Here is a 22917-nt window from a genome sequence, read left to right on the forward strand (position 1 = left end):
GTGCTGGAGGAAAACCCTGAGAGTGCCTTGGACCGCGAGAAGATCCAACCAGTCCATACTTCAGGAAATAAAGCCCGACTGCTCATTGGAGGGAAGGATAGTAGAGGCAAAGATGAAGTATTTTGGCCTCGTAATGAGAAGACAGGAAAGCTTACAGAAGACAACGATGCTGGGGAAAATGGAAGGAAAAAGAAAGAGGGGCCGACCAAGGGCAAGGTGGATGGATGATATTTGCCAGGGTGGCAAATCAGGAAAAATGTCTCACTGAAAGATCTCCATCTTGAGTTCTCAAATATGCAATCAGTTTTGCTTTACTCTCCAACATGGCTTTTCTGATGATGAGCCAATTGTTCTTTCCATCTGAAACACCTCCCACACCAAGGGCATTCGTATGGTTTTTCACCAGTATGAATCCTCTGGTGTCTCATCAAGTTCTCCCTGCGGTTAAAACTTCTCCCACACTCAAGACATTTGTATGGTTTCTCTCCAGTATGGATTCTCTGATGTCTGGTTAATTCTGCCCTAGTAGAAAAGCTTTTCCCACACAGAGAGCATATATACAACTCTCTCCTTGAATCACCCTTCCGATACTTTTTCAAAGTCTGTTTGTGTCTAAAGCTTCTCCTATCCGTCAGACACTCATAATGTTTCTTTCCTGGGTGGATATTCTGGAGTTGAACAGAAACATATCTTTGATGAGGACTTTCCCCACATTCAGAAGTGATTTGCTGGTTCTCTCCTTTAAAGGATTCCTGAGGCTGACTGAGAAACGATTTCGTCCAGATATCTTCCCCTGACATGGGGCATGCCATAGGGCTTTGCACTAGACCTGTGACCCCAAGATCAGATTTGTAGCAGGATTTTCTTGCACTCTTGGGAAGCAAGGCCTTTATTCCTTCTACAGGAACCTGGGAGGTTTCATCAGTAGCACATTTAAGTCTTCGAGTCAGCCCACTGGGTTCTTTGTCGACCTCATTTGGTGGCTTTCCTCTCTGTTGTCTCCCAGACCCATATCTGGGGTCATGGATTTTGGGTGCCATGGGGACACTCTGATGAAAAGTTTCTGCCCGCACCTTGTGACTTTCCTTTGGCAAAGATTCCCCTGGCTCAGAGGCCCCTGCTTGGATCCAACATCTCTTTTCATCACCTAAAGAGACACAGAGAGTAATTTCGTTCAAGTCCTCGTCACCTTTCTCATCCCCCAAACTCTGTTTCCTTCTACTTCTCATTACTGATACTTCTATTCCTTTCTTGCCACTTCAGGATTTCAGTTATTTTTTATTCTTTTCAACTAGTACTCTCTTTCCATCCACAGTGGTACTTTTCACTTTTGCTTTGAGATAATGTGTGGTTCTGCTTCTTTTTTGGGAGGAAATTAAAGAGAAAGAGAGCCAACTTGGCTTCCTTCACCGGTGGCTACTCTGTATGCTTTGCTGCACATAATCATTCTATAATCGGGCCATTTGGAGATCCTTTCCCCCTCCTGATGTGGGAATAATTCATTTTTATAGGACATTTCTCTCGCATGTTCTGGGTATTCATGAGGTACACCTTCAATACAATGTCCCTGACAGTTTAATGAACTTGAACTTAGGGAGACGTTTTCTCAACATTTAGGACACCTAGGTTTCCCTTCAATAGGAATTCTCCATTGTCTCAGAATGTTCTGTTCATTTTTCCTGCATTTACTTCATGAATATGTCATTTTCTCCCCTCTATGGCTTTCCTTGTACATGTCTACCTTTTTTTTTCATTTTCCATTTATTTATTTATTTATTTATTTATTTATTTCGGGCATTTCTACCCCACCCTTCTCAACCCCCGAAGGGGGACTCAGGGCGGCTTACAAAAGGCACAATTCGATGCCAGCAATACACATAGTAAGATAAAATACATAGCAGCAACAATTATAAAATAATTAAAACAATCCAATTATACAATACAACTAATAAAAACCAAACTAGTGATCAACGTTCGCCAAGCTCAAAATCCGTAAGTTCATTCCGCATTGTCATAATCCTATCCAGTTCTAGTCGTCATTGTCCTTTGTCTGTCTGCCAGATTACCCAAAGGCCTGGCCCCATATCCATGTTTTTAGTTTCCTTCTAAAAGAGAGGAGGGATGTCGATGACCTAATTTCCCTGGGAAGAGAATTCCACAGGCAAGGGGCCACCACTGAGAAGGCCCTGCTCCTTGTCCCCACCAACCTCACTTGTGATAGAGGTGGAGCCGAGAGCAGGGCCTCCCTAGAAGATCTTAAACTCCGAGGCGGGACGTAGAAGGAGATACGTTTGGACAGGTACGCTGGGCCAGAGCCGTATAGGGTTTTGTAGGTCAAAACCAGCACTTTGAATTGTGCTCAGAACTGGATCGGCAGCCAGTGGAGCTGACATAACAAAGGGGTGGTATGTTCCCTGTATGACGCTCCGGTGAGTAATCTGGCTGCCGCCCGTTGGACTAATTGAAGTTTTCCGAACAGTCTTCAAAGGCAACCCCACGTAGAGCGCGTTGCAGTAATCTATTTGGGATGTAACAAGAGTGTGGATCACTGTGGCCAGATCTGACTTCCCAAGGTACGGGTACAACTGGCGCACAAGTTTTAATGGTGTAAAAGCTCTCCCGGCCACCGCTGAGACCTGGGGTTCCAAGCTCAGTGATGAATCCAGGATCACTCCCAAGCTGCGAACCTGCGTCTTCAGGGGGAGTGTAACCCCATCTAACACAGGCTGTAACCCTATGCCCTGTTTGGCCTTTCGACTGACCAGTAGGACCTCTGTCTTATCTGGATTCAATTTCAATTTGTTAGCTATCATCCAGTCTGACACAGCAGCCAAGCACCGGTTCAAGGTTTGGACAGCCTCCTTGGTGATAGGTGAGAAGGAGTGACAGATTTGGATGTCCCAGAAGGATACCGTGGTCAATGGTATTGAAGGCCGCTGAGAGGTCCAGCAGAACTAACAGGGACACACTCCCCCTGTCTAGCTCCCGGTGAAGATCATCTACCAAGGCGACCAAGGCTGTCTCAGTTCCATGTCCCAGCCTAAAACCAGACTGTGCTGGATCTAGATAATCAGTGTCTACCAGGAACCCCTGGAGTTGTGAAGCCACCACATGTTCCATGACTTTGCCCAAGTAGAGGAGTTTGGATACTGGCCGATAGTTGACTAATTGAGTGGGGTCCAGTGATGGTTTTTTCAACAGCAGTTTTATAACAGCCTCTTTTAGGCTGGCTGGAATCTTGCCTTCCCATAGGGAGGCATTAACCACCACCTTAACCCACTCTGCCAACCCCCCTCTGACTTCCTTCAACAGCCAGGATGGGCAGGGGTCTAGGATGCATGTGGTTGGCCTCGCCTCTCCAAGGATCCTGTCCACATACTCGAGCTGAACCAATTGAAATGAATCCATTAACCGGACAAGAAGGTGCTCTTGTTACATCCTCAGAGACTGCTGTTAACATGGTGTCAAAGCCAGAATGGATCAGAGCAACTTTGTCCGCAAAGAACTGCGCAAATGCTTCACAGCGAGTTGTCGAGTTGTCAGGGATCTCGCTCTGAGGCAGGTTTAACAGCCCTCTGACAACTCGAAACAACTCAGCCAGACGGTTCTTTCTGGACGCAATTTTGGCCGCAGGAAAAGATTTTTGTGCGGCTTTTATTGCCGTGTCAGAGTGCCTTAGGAAAGCATCCAGACGTGTTTGGGCTGATCTGCTAAGCTTCCGCCGCCACACGCACTCTAGTCTCCTCTTCTTTCGCTTCATCGCTTCAGTAAACCAAGGAGCTGGTTTAGCTCGGTTACTCAAGAGGGGACGTTCCGGAGCGATTGTGTCTATTGCCATGGACATCTCCCCATTCCAGAGGGAGACCAGAGCATCGACAGAGTCACTTACAGAGGAGGCAGAAAACTCCCCAAGAGCTGTCAGGAATCCATTAGGATCCATAAGTCTCCTGGGGAGGACCATTTTAATAGGTCCACCACCCCTGCAGAGGTTTGGGGGCGTAATTAGTCGAAACCAGATTAGGTGGTGGTCGGTCCATGGCAATGGAGTGATGGTCAGTTCTTCTACACCGCCACCTTCTTCCTATCCTTGACAGAAAACCAAATCTAATGTGTGCCAGCACTGTGTGCCCAAAGTTCTGGGTATTCATGAGATTTATCTTCAATACAATGTCCCTGACAGTTTAACGAACTTGATCTCAAGGAGACGTTTTCTCAACATTTAGGATACCTAGGTTTCCCTTCAATAGGAATTCTTTGTTGTTTCAGAATGTTCTGTTCATTTTCCCTGCATTTACTTCATGAATATGTAGTTTTCTCCCCTCTATGGCTTTCCTTCCACATATCTACCATTTCTTTATTTTATGCCTCCTTTGACCCTGATCAGGATCAGCTTTTGAGATGCTCTTCTAGGTTTTTCCCAGGAGACACTGTGGCAATCCCTTCAACCACATTTGGTGAAACAGAGCATTTCCCAAATTACTGTTCTGTGGTTTTGTTTAGCTTTTTCTTGCCACAAGACATGCCTAGCCTTCCTGCCTCCTTTGGAGCTCACAGAAGCCCCTTCTTTTCCCCCCTTGGACTCACTTCTTTGTCCACAAGTCTCTGCCGTCAACAGTCCATCTCCTTGGTTTACAAGTGGCACTGCCCCGGGCCTCTCCTCCAGCTCATCCCCTTCATGCTGAGATACCTCCACCTTGAGAGAAGTTGCCTTCACCTCACCTGCAAACAAAGAGAGAGGAATTCTGTTCATGCTCAGGAAGCCTTTGTCCTGAACTTCCTCCTGTACCTTGGCTTCCCTTCTGCCCCCGGAGAAAAGTCAGCTACACCCATTTCATTCTTCTGTTTCATGATTACTTCTACTATGTACATGAGACTGTGCCTAATGGTTACATCTGCATCTCACAAATTGGTACATACTAACAGATGAAAGTTCTCAACCAAGCCAAAGTTATGTACAAAAAATATAAAGGAATTTCATGTTTACAGTTGGATCCCAAACCCATGACCCCTCATTATATATATACATGCACGTAAAGGGATATGCCTGCTGTAAGCCGCCGTGAATCCCCCCTCGGGGGTGAGATAAATATTTGAAATAAATAAATAAATATTCAGGCTGTGCTTATAGTACAGTCAAAACACTCCACCATTCACTGGGGTTAGGGACCCAGAAGATCCTTTTAAGGAATTCCTAGGTCCTGCAGTACGACTCTATGATCAACGTCTGCTGGAGACTGGTCACAGAATCGTAATGGGGGTTCTAGAGATTCCTAAGAACATTTAAATAAAATCCACACATTATACAATCCGCAAATGTAGAGGGTCGGCTATATATACATATATACAGCACTTGAAGCTATCTCTGCTTCTCTCTCTCCTCTCAGGGTCCTTCTACATAGCCATATAACCCAGAATATCAAGGTAGGCAATCCACAATATCTGCTTTGTACTGGGTTATCTAAGTCCACCCTGCCATATAATCCAGTTTAATGTGGATTTTATACAGCTGTGTGGAAGAGGCCTCAATTTCATAAAGTTACAGATCATGGATCTGAGCTGCCCTTACCAAATGCCTGGGTGCTTCTACCCTCCTCCTGCAGGACTTGCCAGAAGATGGTCTGTTGGCCCGGCTGGGACAGTGTCTGCTCAACACTCTGCAAAGAGGTGCCTATGTCTTTGTGGTCCAGCAGACCCTGGAAATGCAAGACATGCCCATCAGGCCCTCCTCATGTTCAACAGCATTGACCTAGACACTGATCTGACTGTGCTTCCATTGCATTAACTCTACGTTCTTCATACATGTTCTATATAGAGCACGCATGCACAAACTTCAGCCCTCCAGCTGCTCTGAACTACAACTCCCACAATTCCTAACAGCCCCAGGCCCTTTCCTTTCCCCCTTCAGCCTATAAAGTGTGGGTGCAAAAGTTTCAGAAGCCTGTCTAATCCAAACCCCATTTGATTTTGTAAGAGAATACAATCACAGCCACTGCTTCAATCGCCCTTGGAGTCTCACCTGCCACTTGGCGGAATCAACCACTTGCTGCCTCTTGAGGAGGAAGTCCTCTGCCAGGGCCACAGCCTGGGAACAGGTCTCCGGCCCTGCGCCTCGGAGCCATCCTTGCAGGTCTTGGGGAAGACTGGCCAGGAATTGCTCCAGGACCAGCAGCTCCAGGATCTGCTCCTTGCTGCGTCTCTCTGGCTTCAGCCACCGACTGCAAAGCTCCTGAACTTGGCTGTACACCCTTTGCGGATCCTCTACCTCTTGGCAGCAGAACTGCCGAAAATGCTGGCGGTGCAGCTCGACTCTCAGGGCCTCCGTTCTTAAGATGGCTGCCTTCACTTTCCCATAATCATTCCTGTCTCCGGCTTCCAGGCTCTGAAAGGCCTGCTCTGCTTCTCCGCTCAAAGCGGGCAACAGCCGGGCCACCCACTCTTCCTTTGGCCACCGACAGGCTTTGGCCACTTGCTCAAAGGAGGCCAGGAAAGCCTTGGCATCTTCCCACGGCATTTCCTGTGCTAGCGGAAGGCTTCCCCATGCAGAGGAAGGCGACTGGAGGGCCTTCAGGAACTCCTGCCATTGGGCTTCCCAGAGCTGCTGCATCCTTGCACCTGGAAGCTCGTTGCCTTCTTTTGGCGCTTTCCACATTGGCTCCTCGGTCACATATTCGGACTGATCAATGCTTCTGGCAGTCCCTTTTTCTCTTGGCCTTCCTTGTTCCAGATTTGCAGTATTCAGCTCCTCCATCTCCTTCCTCTCTTCAAACCAAACTTCAGTTCTGGGATGAAAAGAGTCACTAGTGTTGCTTCCAGGCAAATACCTTGAACAACAGAGTTGCCCAACCTTGCTCCGAATGTATAGGAGCAAAGGTTGCTGTTCTTTCCTTATCCAGTGGAAGGAAACAATAAAGGCAATTCTGGTAGTGAAGAGACGTGTTCCTGAATTAAAAAGAATGAAATGTAGAGGGGGAAATAGAATAAAAATTCAGTTTGGTTGTAATCTCTTTAAAAAATCTATTCCTTTGCCTTCTCAAAAGGTGGTAAGAGAGGAATAACTCCATCTCTCACAGAATCCTAGAGTTGCAAGAGAACCCAAGGGCCATCCAATCCAGTCCCATTCTGCCAAGCAGGAAGGCACAATCCAAGCCCTCTCAACAGACAGCCATCCCACTTTCGTTAAAAAAAACTTCAGAAGGCGAAGGCTTATTGGCAAATGATTCATCTTGAATGCAAAAAAATATTAAAATCAGAATTTTCATTGCAACCTGAACTTTATCTATTAGGGATGTTTGACTCAGACTTATTGAAAGATGAAAATAAGGATAAATTGCTCACTTTTCTTACTACGGCGGCAAGAATGGTTTACGCCAAGATGTGGAAGCAGGAGAATATACCAACTAAAATAGACTGGATTGTTAAAATAAAAGATATCAAGGACATGGACGAACTTACATACTGGCTCAAACAATGGAAGGATAGGGTAACTAACCCTACGGACTGGTCGGTATTACAGGAGTATTTAGAAAATAAAGAAAACTGGTCCTACAACTGATTAAGAAGGAGATTGGAAGACATAAAATGGACGTGGCATGCTTACAGACTATTAGGATGAGTTATGAAATACTAGATAGTTGTTATATGATATATGAGAGAGAGACATGATACATTAGGTTATGAAAGTTTATTTAGCTTATGGGTTAAGTACAAAGTAAGATGAATGGAGGTCACTTTAGGGTGTGGGTTTTTTTTTTTCCTTTTTTTCTTTTTTCTCTTTTTTCTTATGTTTGGGTTTGGCTATAGAGCATTATCCTGATGTTTTTTCTGTTTCTCCCTGTTTTTCCCTGTTTTTATTGTATATGGTTGAAAATTTGAATAAATAAATAAATAAATAAATAAAAACTTCAGAGGACGAGACTCCATCACACTACAAAGGCACCGGCAGATTCCTCTGTCAAACAATTCTTAACTTCAGGAGGTTCTTCCCAAGGTTTAGGTGGAATCTCTTTTCCTGTACCCAATACCGAGAAAGGAGACCCCTCTGGCAATCTCTAGGACCTCCAATGCACCTCTGTAGCAGGCTGGGTTTGGAAGTGAGGACATCTGAATTTAATTTATTGGCATTCATTTGGATCTGCAGTTTCAAGGACCTGTGGCCCAGCCAAGAAAACATCTCCTGTGTATACAGGGATCTTACTGTACTTTATATTGTTTTTTGTAAACTTCCTGGCTCCCAATACCAAGGGAAAAGCAGAACCTATATAAATAAAAGTATGTCTGTATGTATTTTCCAAGATGGCTCCCACATCCAGAGAGCCTTGTGATTCCTGCCAACAACAGATCTAGACAAAAAGGGGGACATAATAACAATGGATGATAGGAGTTATAGTTATAGGGAGTTGTAAGATACTCCCTCCCAAATTGCGCACAAATGACCTCAGAAGCACTTTATTTTATGTTTCGTGCAATTAATTCCTTCCTCAATCCAGATCTCCCTCCCCAACAATTTCCCATTGCCCAATCTCCCAGTGTTTTAAAATTTTATCCTTAAATTTGGCCTTGCCCTGTGTAATTTCTGTGTATTTACTGTCCGCTTTATATTGCTGTCTTGCTTATTATTTAGGTTTTGCATTTTATATTTTTTAGTTCTGTTATGCCTTGTGTTATATTCTGTTATGCTGTTGTGTAATATTGTGTTTACTGTATTGATGGGCGTGGCCTCATGTAAGCCGCCCCAAGTCCCCCTGGGGGAGATGGAGCGGGATATAAATAAAGTGTTATTGTTATTATTATTATTATTATTATAGTTCACCCCCCATCCAGAGAGCACTGTGAACCCCACCGAAGATAGCTCTGGACCCAACTTGGCACAAAGGAAGGACCTCCCAAGCTCAACTTTAACTCCTGGTGCAGTTTGGAGGAAATCAAAGGTGATGATGAGAGTTGTAGTTTACCCACATTCTTATGTGGAGTCCCCTTTGGCACAATGGGTTAAACCCTTGTGCTGGTAGGACTGAAGACCAATAGGCCAACGGTTCCCATCCGAGGAGAGCGTGAATGAGCTTCCTCTGTCAGCTTCAGCTCCCCATGCGGGGACATGAGAGAAGCCTCCCACAGGATGGTAAAACATCAAAAAAACACCTGGCCAATTCTCTCACACCAGAAGCAACTTATTTATTTATTTATTTATTTACCTCGTTTGTATACCGCTCTTCTCAGCCCTTAGGCGACTCAGAGCGGTTAACAACAATAGTTTCAGAGTACACAATACAGAACCATTAGACATTTAAAAGCCATAGCATCACAATTAATTAAACATCAACATCAATACATCAATATAATAATCCATCAGTTCTCGTCAATAGAATCAGAATCCAGTTTCGTTATCCAATTATCCGTGTCCCAATAATCAATAACCAGTAACACTGCCTAGTTGAATGCCTGTTCATACAGCCAGGTCTTCACCTTTCTCCGGAATGCCAGTAAGGAAGGGACCGATCTAATATCTGCAGGAAGGGTGTTCCACAGCTGAGGGGCCACCACTGAGAAGGCCCTGTCTCTCGTCCCCGCCAGGCAGGCCTGTGAAGCCGGCGGGACTGAGAGCAGGGCCTCCCCAGACGATCTTAATGTCCTAACTCAGTGGTTCTCAACCTGGGGTCCCCAGGTGTTTTTAGCCTTCAACTCCCAGAAATCCTAACAGCTGATAAACTGGCTGAGATTTCTGGGAGTTGTAGGCCAAAAACATCTGGGGACCCCAGGTTGAGAACCACTGTCCTAACTGTTTCATAGGAGGAGATGCGTTCGGACTTACAGTTTCTCAAGTGGCTCTTGACACGAAAATGAATAAATAAATAAAAATAAGTGTTTTCTAGTAAGTTTCTAATAAATAGCACTGCAAAAGAAATACAAAATACTCTAATGTTTATCATCACACAAGACCTAAGCCAATATTATATAGACTATACTATATAGACAGCTTAATTTACAAAGAGAGATGTAAAACATTGCAAATATTATTGTTAAATATAATAAAACTGGACCTAGAATTGAAATCTATGGGGAGATGATACAAATCATAGAATCAAAGAGTTGGAAGAGACCTCAAGGGCCATCCAGTTCAACCCCCTGCCAAGAAGCAGGAATATTGCATTCAAAGCACTCCTGACAGATGGCCATTCAGCCTCTGTTTCAAAGCTTCCAAAGAAGGAGCCTCCACCACACTCCGGGGCAGAGAGTTCCACTGCTGAACGGCTCTCACAGTCAGGAAGTTCTTCCTCGTGTTCAGATGGAATCTCCTCTCTTGTAGTTTGAAGCCATTGTTCCACGTCCTAGTCTCCAGGGAAGTAGAAAACAAGCTTGCTCCCTCCTCCCTGTGGCTTCCTCTCACATGTTTATACATGGCTCTCATCATGTCTCCTCTCAGTCTTCTCTTCTTCAGGCTAAACATGCCCAGCTCCTTAAGCCGCTCCTCATAGGGCTTGTTCTCCAGACCTTTGATCATTTTAGTCACCCTCCTCTGGACACATTCCAGCTTGTCAATATCTCTCTTCAATTGTGGTGCCCAGAACTGGACACAATATTCCAGGTGTGGTCTAACCAAAGCAGAATAGAGGGGTAGCATTACTTCCCTAGATCTAGACACTATGCTCCTATTGATGCAGGCCAAAATCGCATTGGCTTTTTTTGCCGCCACATCACATTGTTGGCTCATGTTTAACTTGTTGTCTACGAGGACTCCAAGATCTTTTTCACACGTACTGCTCTCAAGCCAGGCATCATCGTCCCCCATTCTGTATCTTTGCATTTCGTTTTTCCTGCCTAAGTGGAGTATCTTGCATTTGTCACTCTTGAACTTCATTTTGTTAGTTTTGGTCCATCTCTCTAATCTGTCAAGATCGTTTTGAATGCTGCTCCTGTCCTCTGGAGTATCGGCTATCCCTCCCAATTTGTTCTCCAGACCCTTGATCATTTTAGTCGCCCTCCTCTGGACACATTCCAGCTTCTCAATATCTCTCTTCAATGGTGGTGCCCAGAATTGGACACAATATTCCAGGTGTGGTCTAACCAGGAATACTGTGTCCAAATCTACACAATTGCCTCCACTACAGCCAGGTACAATCCTCAAGAGCAGGCACCCTCCAACTGCGGCCCTCCAGCTGTTTGGGCCTTCAACTCCCAGAATTCCTGACAATTGAACAAGTTCCTTAGGGCTTCTGGGAGTTGAAGGCCCAAACATCTGGAGGGCCGCAGTTTGAGGATGCCTGCTCAAGAGGAAGCCAGGAAAAGGACTTTTCCCACTCTCCCACAAAGGTTGTTTTGGCCCCACCTGCAACGCCGTGGCTCCAGGCGAGGGGAGTGTGGGAGTTCCAGTTTCACAAGGCCTTGAGCCTCCCCTGCCCAAGAGGGAAGGAAGGAAGGCCGCCGGAAATCAAAAACAGGAAGGCGGAAAAGGAGGAGTTTGGCTAAGGCGCTGCTGCCCCTGGTGGCCGCCTGAGGCATTGCAGCCCCTTCCCTTCCAGAGAGCGAGAGGGAGGGAGGGACGGAGGGCGAGGCTCCTGCTGCAGGGCTCCAGCCTCCCCTTAGCCCCTCCCCTCCTGAGCCTCTCCCACACCCTGCCCCCCCCCCCCAATCCCCCCAGTTCAGGCAGTGCTTCTTGTAGGTCAGAGGCCTACCTACAAGAACCTACAAGAAGCACTGCCAGAACATCAAGCAAAAAGTGGGGGCTAGAAACAACATCATACGAAAGCTGACTGGCACAACCTGGGGATCACAACCAGATACAGTGAAGACATCTGCCCTTGCGCTGTGCTACTTCTGCTGCTGAGTATGCATGCCCAGTGTGGAACACATCTCACCACACTGAAACAGTGGATGTGGCTCTTAAGGAGACATGCCGCATTATCACAGAGTGTCTGCGCCCTACACCACTGGAGAAATTACACTGCTTACCCGGTATTGCATCACCTGACATCCGCCGGGAAGTAGCAGCCAATAGTGAAAGGACAAAGGCAGAGACGTCTCCAGCTCATCCCTTGTTTGGGTGTCAGCCAGCATGTCAACGACTTAAATCAAGACATAGTTTTCTTAAAGATGAGACAACAATGTGATGTGGCGGCAAAAAAAAGCCAATGGGATTTTGGCCTGCATCAATAGGAGCTTAGTGTCTAGATCTAGGGAAGTAATGCTACCCCTCTATTCCGCTTTGGTTAGACCACATATGGAATATTGGGTCCAATTCTGGGCACCACAATTCAAGAGAGATATTGACAAGCTGGAATGTGTCCAGAGGAGAGCAACTAAAATGATAAAAGGTCTGGAGAACAAGCCCTATGAGGAGCGGCTTAAGGAGCTGGGCATGTTTAGCCTGAAGAAGAGAAGGCTGAGAGGGGATATGATAGCCATGTATAAATATGTGAGAGGAAGCCACAGGGAGGAGGGAGCAAGCTTTTTTACTGCTTCCATGGAGATTAGGACACAATGGAACAATGGCTTCAAACTACAAGAGAGGAGATTCCACCTGAACTTCCTGACTGTGAGAGCTGTTCAGCAGTGGAACTCTCTGCCTCGGAGTGTGGTGGAGGCTCCTTCCTTGGAAGCTTTTAAACAGAGGCTGAATGGCCATCTGTCAGGGGTGATTTGAATGCAATATTCCTGCTTCTTGGCAGGGGGTTGGACTGGATGGCCCATGAGGTCTCTTCCAACTCTTTGATTCTATGATTCTATGATTCTATAAGGGAGGGAGGGGGAGGCTCCTGCTGCAGGGCTCCAGCCTCTCCTTGGCCCCTCCCCTCCTGAGCCTCTCCCACACCCTGTCCCCCCCATCCCCCCAGTTCAGGCAGTGCTTCTTGTAGGTCAGAGGCCTACCTACAAGAACCTACAAGAAGCACTGCCTGAACATCAAACAAAAAGTGGGTGCTAGAAACAATATCATACGCAAGCTGACTGGCACAACCTGGGGATCACAACCAGATACAGTGAAGACATCTGCCCTTGCGCTATGCTACTCTGTTGCTGAGTACACCTGCCCAGTGTGGAACACATCTCACCACACTAAAACAGTAGATGTGGCTCTTAATGAGACATGCCGCATTATCACAGGGAATGAATGAATTATTTATTGTACTAGCCATAGGCCATGACATCAGTAATACACTAACATTATAAACACTTTCCAATATAGGTTCTTGTAGGTTTTTTTTGGGCTATAGGGCCATGTTCTAGAGGCATTTCTCCTGACGTTTCGCCTGCATCTATGGCAAGCATCCTCAGAGGTAGTGAGGTCTGTTGGAAATAGGAAAACGGGTTTACATATCTGTGGAATGACTGGGGTGGGGCAAGGAGCTCTCTGCTGAAGCTAGGTGTGAATGTTTCAGCTGACCACCTTCATTAGCATTTGAAGGCCTGGCTGAGCCTGGGAAAATGTTCTGTTGAGAGGTGTTAAGATGTGCCTGGTTGTTTCCTCTCTGCTGTTTTGCTGTTGCAATTTTAGAGTTTTTTAATACTGGTAGCCAGATTTTGTTCATTTTCATGGTCTCCTCCTTTCTGTTGAAATTGTCCACATGCTTGTGGATTTCAATGGCTTTCCAATATAAACCTTAAAATGTAACAAGAATTAAAACTAAAACAAGTTCTTTAAAATTATGAAAGCAGAAACATGACAATAACAGTGTCTGCTTTGTGTCATTCCAAACCGTTTCCATTTCTGACCCCCAGTATGGATTTTGCTACTTTGGCTCTGATCTTTTGGGCTGCGATTGCAAATGTGGCAACCTTTAGTGTTATATTTTTAGAATGATCTGCTAGCAAGTTGCAGATCACCACAGATTGTTGCCATGATGCCCTTTCTTCCAAGAGTGATTCTAGGAGATTTTTCCTAGGGTCATTGTACAAGGGGCAATGTAGCAAATAGTGTGTTAGGTCTTCTATTTCCCGTGCCACAAATGCAAAGTCGTTGGGCATGGGGGATCCCTCTGTATTTTCCCTCTAGCCAGTTTGATGGAATTGTTTGGAATCGCAGGGCTGTAAATCACAGAGTGTCTGCGCCCTACACCACTGGAGAAATTGCACTGCTTAGCCAGTATTGCACCACTTGACATCCGCCGGGAAGTAGCAGCCAATAGTGAAAGGACCAAGGCAGACATCTCCAGCTCATCCCTTGTTTGGGTATCAGCCAGCACGTCAATGACTTAAATCAAGAAATAGTTTTCTTAGATCTACAGAGTCACTCGCTGGAACACCTCAGCAAGCGAGAGTTCAAAAGTGGCAGGTGTGAAGATCCCTTACCTTGCCAGCCTGGGTGGCAGGGCCTAGGAGAGGCAGGCTAGTTAGTTTCAGCTTAGAAGGCCTGGCAGAGGGCAGCAGGAGCCATCTTAGTTTAGGGAAAACTCCAGTTCAGAGAGGGGGAGTGGCCTAGGCCTGAGCCAGCCTTGGAGCAGCCAGGATTGGTTTGTTAAAGGGGGGCGGAGTTGGACTGTTTGGAGGGAAAGAGAGAAGCTGTTTTAGTGAGTCAGTCAGTCTGTTGATGTTAGAGTTAGAGCAGGATTACAGTTTTAGGAGTTCGTGATTAGAATAGGCAGTTTGCCTGAAGTTTGCCAGCCAAGTGAGCTGTGGCAAACTGGTTACAGCTATTTAGGGAAGAAATAGCTGGGTTTTGTAATTTGTAACAAAGAAAGAACCATTCTCATGCAACCGTTACTCTTGTTAAGAACCAAAACATTTTATCTGTAACAGCCAAGCTTATTAAACTGCATTCACTTCATTTCTGCACTATATTTAAATAAACTTTCCTTGTTTTTTTTTAAACTAAAGCCTGAGTCCAGTGTACATTTGTGGATTTAGTCCCTTTTCCTTTTTATTCAACCTCAACTTGTTTTCCTTTTAAAGAAGTACATAAGAAGGCACAGTGTTCGGTGGTCCTAGAAGTAATTTTAAGATCTTTAAATAGCTAGAGCGTTCCTGTTCATTTAGTGTATGGTGGCAGCGAAAGTTTAACTAGAGAGACATCTCCTCAAACGCTATATAGGTGCCAGTGAATTCTTTATTTTGGAGGGACAGTTGTTGGGATCTGTTTGCCCCCTGTCCAGACAGCCATAAAGAAGTTATTATAGCAGGCTCAAACCCAGCACCTCAATCTGTGGGGGATACCAGATGAGAGACTCCCCCCTGGGCTCACAGAAGACTGGGCGACTTGGAAGGCGCTGAACAGACTGCGCTCTGGCACCACGAGATGCAGAGTCAACCTTCAGAAATGGGGCTACAAAGTGGAATCCACGACATGCGAGTGTGGAGAAGAGCAAACCACTGACCCCCTGCTGCAATGCACCCTGAGGCCAGCCACATGCACAATGGAGGACCTTCTTGCGGCAACACCAGAGGCACTCCAAGTGGTCAGATACTGGTCAAAGGACATTTAACCAGCTACCAAGTTTGCAAAAATTGTGTTGTTTTTTTTATCTGTTTGTTTGTTTTGTTCTGTTAGAAATGTAATACAATGTTCTGGTTGCGGATGACACGATAAATAAATCCCCCCTGTGACATACAATGCTTTTTGTTCCCTATCTGTTAACATAGAGAAGACCCAAAAGGCCATTCCCTTGGTCTATGGCAGGGGTCCTCAAATTAAGGCCCGGGGGCCTGATACAGCCCTCCAAGGTCATTTACCCGGCCCTCGCTCAGGGACAACCTAAGTCTGAAACAACTTGAAAGCACACAACAACAACAACAATCCTATCTCATCAGCCAAAAGCAGGCCCACACTTCCCATTGAAATACTAATAGGTTTATATTTGTTAACATTGTTCTTTTTAATTACTGTATTGTTTTAAAATGTTTTTGAACTACATATAAGATATATGCAATGAGCATAAGAATTCATTCATGGGTTTTTCAAATTATAATCCGACCCTGGAACAGTTTGAGGGACTATGACCTGGCCCTCTGTTTAAAAAGTTTGAGGACCCCTGGCCTATGGCACCCCATCCTCACCAGATGACCACCCCCTATGTTCTGCTTTCAATTTCTAAAGGTGTTTGTTCATTCATTCAGTCAGTCGCTTCTGACTCTTTGTGACCTCATGGACCAGCCCACGCCAGAGCTCCCTGTTGGCCGTCACCACCCCCAGCTCCTTCAGAGTCACTTCAAGGATGCCATCCATCCATCTTGCCCTTGGTCGGCCCCTCTTCCTTTTTCCTTCCATTTCCCCCAGCATAATTGTCTTCTCTAAGCTTTCCTTTCTTCTCATGATGTGGCCAAAGTACTTCATCTTTGACTCTACTATCCATCCCTCCAGTGAGCAGTCAGGCTTTATTTCCTGAAGTATGGAGTGGTTGGATCTTCTCGCAGTCCAAGGCACTCTCTGCACTTTCCTCCAACACCACAGATCAAAAGCGCCTCTCTTCCTTCACTTAGCCTTCCCTAAGGTCCAGCTCTCACATCCGTAGGTGACTATGGGGAATACCATTGCTTTAACTATGCGGATCTTTGTAGCCAGTGTGACGTCTCTACTCTTCACTATTTTATCAAGATTGGACATTGCTCTCCTCCCAAGAAGAAAACGTCTTCTGATTTCCTGGCTGCAGTCTGCGTCTGCAGTAATTTTTGCACCTAGATATTGTGCCATCGCACCTGGGGGCTATTATTCTTAATGGAGGAGGCATGGATGTGGCATCTTTTCCCAGGGGATTGCTTCTTGCCCTCCTATAGGAAACTGGAACTCTCAAAAACCCAAAACACTGTAAATAACTCAAAATAAGTTTTATTGATCACAAAGTTATTTCTTTAAAGCAATGAGCTGGAAACTTCAGAGGGGTGAAGGAAAATATATGTTACAGTCTCAGTTAGTCACACCTACGGATGTGAGAGCTGGACCTTAGGGAAGGCTGAGCGAAGGAAGATCGATGCTTTTGAGCTGTGGTGTTGGAGGAAAGTGCTGAGAGTGCCTTGGACTGCGAGAAGATCCAACCAGTCCATCCTCCAGGAAATAAAGCCCGACTGCTCACTGGAGGGAAAGATACTAGAGACAAAGTGAAGTACTTTGGCCACATCATGAGGAGACAGGAAAGCCTAGAGAAGACAATTATGCTGGGGAAAGTGGAAGGCAAAAGGAAGAGGGGCCGACCAAGGGCAAGATGCATGGATGGCATCCTAGAAGTGACTGGACTGACCTTGAGGGAGCTGGGGGTGGTAACGGCCGACAGGGAGCTCTGGCGTGGGCTGGTCCATGAGGTCACGAAGAGTCGGAGACGACTGAACGAATGAATAACTGTTAGTCCTGGGTCCAAGGTGTTTGAAGCTGAGAAGCCTCACCAAGTTTCCTATTTCCTCAATGCCTGTGAATGCCGGAGCAAACCACAACCCCAGTTCAGATGGCCTATGTTTTGAAGACTCAGGATCTTCCTTTGGTGCCAAAAGAACTGATTTGAAGGAGCTTGAGACTTCCAACGTTGTTCTGGTTGGTCTGAACATGAAGCACAAGTCTGAAGGGTAAAAAACCTCAGAACTGGTGCTAAGAGGTAATTTAAATCAGGGTCTTTTAGAGTCAAGTCTCTTACTCACGTCCATATGGTAGGAACTCTGATGGCAGAATGAAAAGAAAGGAAGCACTCCCCTCCTGCAGGAAGAGGTGGAGCCAAACAGTACTGATTGACAGCTATAAGTAACCAATCCATACAACTATACATAAGCAGGGTAAAAGGGCAGGATTAAGCATGATACAAGTTTAAATCTTGCAACTAACAGTTCTACACATAGGTGGCGCCACTCGTGCCGTCACAGAAATACATTCTTTTACGACCTCCACGTTTTTCTCCCTCTATTTGCCAGTTATCAATCACTCCAGTTGCCATAATCTTGGGTTTTTTGACGTTAGGAGGGAGGGGCCGATCTAATATCCCTGGGGAGGGAGTTCCACAGCTGAAGGGTCACCACTGAGAAGGCCCTATCTCTCGTCCCCGCCAGATGTTCCTGTGAAGAAGGCGGGATCGAGAGCAGGGCCTCCACAGATGCTCTAAGATTCCTGGATGGTTCATAAAGTTGGAAGATCTCCCAGAGCCACCCCCATCCAATCCTCTGCCATGCAGGAATCTATATAAATAAAAATGTAATGTTTGTGGGATTAACAGAATTAAAAAACCACTGGACAAATTAACACCAAATTTGGACACAAGACACCTAACAACCCAATGTATGTCCTTCATTTAAAAAAAATGGTTTTGTCATTTGGAAGTTGTAGTTGCTGGGATTTATAGTTCACCTACAATCAAAGAGCATTTGGAACCCCACCAATGATGGAATTAAACCAAACTTGGCACACAATTCTCCCATGACCAACAGAAAATACTGGAAGGGTTTGGTGGGCAGTGTCCTTTGGTTTTGGAATTGTAGTTCAACTACCTCCAGAGAGCACTGTGGACTCAAAACAATGGCGGATCTGGACCAAACTCTACATGAATACTCAATATGCCCAAATGTGAACACTGGTGGAGTTTGGGTAAAATAGAATCTTGACATTTGGGAGTTTTAGTTGCTGGGATTTATAGTTCAGCTACAATCACAGAGCATTCTGAACCCCACCAACAATAGAATTAGGCCACCCCTACCCCCCACAGAACCCCCATGTGGGACAAGGCAACACGGTTAGTACTCAATAAAAGTACTCCAAGCACATATCCACACATCTCTCCATAAAGCACTGTATGCTTTGACTTTTTCATACCAAAGATAGCTATGCCGATCAAATCTTTGAGCACTCATGATAGATGGCCAGTTAGTCTCTTAAAATACCTCCATTGAAGACATCACCAGGCTCCCATGTAAACCGATCTGACCATCAGAGTGATTTCCCTAATGTTTAAGTAGAAACCGTTCCTGCAGTTTGAATCAATTGCATCTAGTTTCTAGAGTTGCAGCAAACAAGCCTATTCCTCATAGGGATTTGTGGCTTCCAGACATTTGATCAATTTGGTCGCCCTTCTATGCTGTCAATCTCCTTCTTGAATTGTGAGTTCCAGAACTAGGGTTATCCAAGTGAAGTCTGACCAAAGCAGAATAAAGGCGGCATGGCTTCCAAGGCATGGATAAGAAGCTGTAAATATGCAAAGGCCGATTTTACTGTTTTCTGCTTCGGGTAATACTTACCACATTGGGTTGTTGTAGGTTTTTCGGGCTATATGGCCATATTCTAGAGGCATTTTCTCCTGATGTTTCGCCTGCATCTATGGCAAGCATCCTCGGAGGTAGTGAGGTCTATTGGAACTAGAAAAATGGGTTTATATATTTGTGGAATGACCAGGGTGGGGCATTTTCCTAGTTCAAATAGACCTCACTACCTCTGAGGATGCTTGCCATAGATGCAGGCGAAACGTCAGGAGAAAATGCCTCTAGACCATGGCCATATAGCCCGAAAAAACCTACAATAACCCAGTGATTCCGGCCATGAAAGCCTTCGACAATACAGGGTTAGTCAAAATGCATAGGCCAATAAGGTACATGCTTACCACATTATCTCTTCCTTCTGGAACTGAAATGGGACCACTCAGACATTAGGGAAGGGGTGGGAGGAAAGAATCTGAACCTTGATACCCAGAAATGAAAACATGTTTTGTCAAGGCATATTTCAAACATAGTTTTATCAGCAAAACCACAAATGTGACATAAAAGAGTCATTATGACACACTGGATACCAAGATCAACCAGACACATGCAGTAAGTACTTTCTGGCAACTGCTCTTTATTTTTAGTAAGACCCCATTTCTAGTTGGATTGTGATTACATGAAATAGTGGATACAACCAAATGCCATTAGAACCACTTTTGTCACACTTGTATTATGGCCCGCATATAACATTCGTTCTTCTCTCCTCTTAATTTCCTCCGTAATCAAGTTCACTTTCTCTCATTTTGTGTTTTAAAGTTTTACCTTCTGCGTTTCACTTTTATGGGGATCCTGTGCCTCTAAACAGAAAATGTGGAAGGATAACAGACATTAATTATTGTTTTGAAAAGCTGAATGCTAAAAAGAAAAAGAAAAAAAAAAAAGAAAAAAGAAAAAGGAAGCTCTTGTGTAACACCCACTTGTCTAGACTTTGAAACTGTGTACCCTGAATTATAAAATAATTATTTCTCAGCAGACATCTAGTCTTCCATTTCAACCTGAAGCTAGGGGAGCACCTTAAGGAAGGAGGGCCCCCAATTCCCTCCCACAATGTAGTGGACTACGGACTATAGAGTATACATTATCTCAAACTCCTTCACAAATACTGTTTCATCAGTGCACCTTTTAGACCACAGTTCTCCCCACTCATGGAAGACAGAGACATTATGAAGGTCCTATGGGTTTTCTGGTGTCTATTCAGAGATATCGTCAAGAGAAGCCTCTTCCACATACAAGACTCTATAGGGTTTCTTTCCAGTATGTGTTCTCTGGTGGACAATCAAATTTGAGCTCTGTTGAAAGCATTTGCCACATTGAGAACATTCAAAAGGTTTCTCTCCAGTATGAATTCTTTGATGGTCCTTCAAGGTAGAACTCCGAGTGAAACACTTCCCACACTGAGAGCATTCAAAGGGTTTCTCTCCAGTATGGATTCTTTGATGGTCCTTCAAGCTAGAACTTCGAGTGAAACACTTGCCACACTGAGAGCATTTATAGGGTTTCTCTCCAGTATGGATTACCTGGTGTCTTACCAGTGTACCTTTCTCGCCGAAGCATTTCTCACACTGAGAACATTGGTATACCTTTTGTCGAGTGTGACTTTGCTGGTGGCTTGTCAGGTGTGTTCTAGATTTGAAACCATTATCACTAGTAGCACATTTATACAGTTTCTTTCCTGTAGGAACATCTTGGTATTTCTGTAAAGACTGCTCACAGCTCTTATTTCTTTCTCCATCTTCAGGACATTCAGCATCTTTCTTTCTTGAGTTCGGATCAGCAAACTCATCTGACATATTGTGGTATTTCCTCCCATACTTGGAGAACATGGGCTTCCCCATGTCCGTGGAGGCCTTGTTATCACCACCTATAAGGCTTTTGGTGTGCTTTCTCTCTGTCTCCATTAACTTCTTTGACTCTTGATCTCTCATCTTATGAATGTTGGATGTCATAGGCAAATTCCACTGAGATGCTTCTGCTGGTGATGACTCTACCTGTGAAGATGTCTTCATCTCCTTCCAACATCCCTTTTCATCACCTGAAGAGAAAGAGGACATTGGTTACTTTTCTGGCATCCACTTTCCCACTTTGAACCACCTAGCCTTCTCTCCTGCCATCTCTTGTTTACCATCAGATTCAAAATGTCTTTGTTCACTTATGTTTATGTGTATGTATGTGTATTGACACCATTACCCTCACTGTACATCTGAGCTGTCTGCATTAAGCCTGGCATTACTAAATGAAAGGCAGCCGTGGCTGATTTATACACAAACTGCTTCAAACAATGTCTCCAGTAGTTTAATGAATTTGATCTCAGAAAAAGGTTTCCCCAACATTTAGGACACCTAGGTTTCCCTTTAATAGGAATTCTCCATTGTATAAGAATGGACCGCATCTCCATATATGAACCCACATGTTCCCTTCGATCATCTGGAGAGGCCCTGCTTACGATCCCACCTGCGTCGCGAGCACGTTTGGTGGGGATGAGGGACAGGGCCTTCTCTGTGGTGGCCCCCCAACTCTGGAACTCTCTCCCCAAGGACATCAGACAAGCCCCAACGTTGGCAATCTTTAGGAAGAGCCTGAAGACCTGGCTGTTCCAGTGTGCCTTTCCAGATTTGGAAACTCCTGGCATCATGTCCCAAATGCACTTTGTTAGAGACTAGGATTGTCTGCACATTGCACCTACCTCCAAAAAACCTCTACATACCTCCTGTCAAGTTCAGTACTGTTAAATTTTGTACATTACATTTGGCCCGGCCTTTAGGTTTTAAATGCATCACGTGTCACTGTTTTTAGTGTTTTATTGTTTTTGCTTGATGTTTTATCATTTGCTTATGAGTTTTACTGTTATATTTGTATGTTGTTGTTTGTTGCGGCCTTGGCCTTTGTAAGCCGCATCGAGTCCTTCGGGAGATTTTGCGGGGTATAAATAAAGATAATAATACTAATAATATTTTTTTCATTTTTCCGCCTCGAGTTGCCTGAGCGCTGAGAGGGGCGGTATACAAATATAGTAAATAAATATATTGTCGAAGGCTTTCATGGCCGGAATCCATGGGTTGTTGTGGGTTTTTCCGGGCTATATGGCCATGTTCTGGAGGCAATTTTTCTCCTGACGTTTCGCCTGCATCTATGCCATAGATGCAGGTGAAACGTCAGGAGAAAAATTGCCTCCAGAACATGGCCATATAGCCCGGAAAAACCTACAACAACCCAGCAAATAAATAAATAAATAAATAAATTTTCCTGCATTTACTTCTTGAATACAGTTTTCCTTGCACATGTCTACCATTTTCTTCTTTTTATGCATCCTGTGTGTAATTGGCCTCAATTTCATAAAGTGACAGGTTATGGGTATGAGCTGTCCTTACCGAATGGCTGGGCATTTCCACCCTCCTCCTGCAGGACTTGCCAGAAGATGGTCTCTTGGTCTGACTGGCATGGCGTCTGCTCAACCCTCTGCAAAGAGACGCCTGTGTTTTTCCGGTCCAGCAGACCCTGTAAATGTAAAACATGCCCATCAATCAGGCCCTCCTGCACACACAACAGAACTGACATAGAGACTGATCTGCTTGTGCTTCCGAGGCATTAACTCTACAGTGTAGATGCATCCTTAAATAGGCTAATGCTCCTCTTGCATGTTCTATCTAGAGCAGTGGTTCTCAACCTTCCTAATGCCGTGACCTCTTAATACAGTCCTTCATGTTGTGGTGACCCCCAACCATAATATTGTTTTCATTGCTACTTCATAACAGTCATTTTACTACTGTT

At 45.0% G+C, this 22917-nt stretch overlaps 1 protein-coding gene across 1 annotated transcript in view; it reads right to left on the minus strand.

Annotated features, from left to right (window-relative positions):
- LOC132765898 (zinc finger protein 616-like) overlaps positions 1-22917 on the minus strand; it is a 40044-nt gene that overhangs the window by 4586 nt on the left and 12541 nt on the right. The window contains exons 5-9 of the mRNA XM_060760181.2: positions 22518-22644; positions 20350-21181; positions 6017-6779; positions 5567-5693; positions 4585-4719 (exon numbers count right to left, since the gene is read on the minus strand). Of these exons, the coding sequence (XP_060616164.2) occupies positions 4585-4719; positions 5567-5693; positions 6017-6779; positions 20350-21181; positions 22518-22644 (1984 nt within the window). The remainder of the gene's footprint in view (positions 1-4584; positions 4720-5566; positions 5694-6016; positions 6780-20349; positions 21182-22517; positions 22645-22917) is intronic.

The sequence above is a fragment of the Anolis sagrei genome, chromosome 2 (assembly GCF_037176765.1).
Source record: "Anolis sagrei isolate rAnoSag1 chromosome 2, rAnoSag1.mat, whole genome shotgun sequence".
In the NCBI taxonomy this organism is placed as follows: domain Eukaryota; kingdom Metazoa; phylum Chordata; class Lepidosauria; order Squamata; family Dactyloidae; genus Anolis; species Anolis sagrei.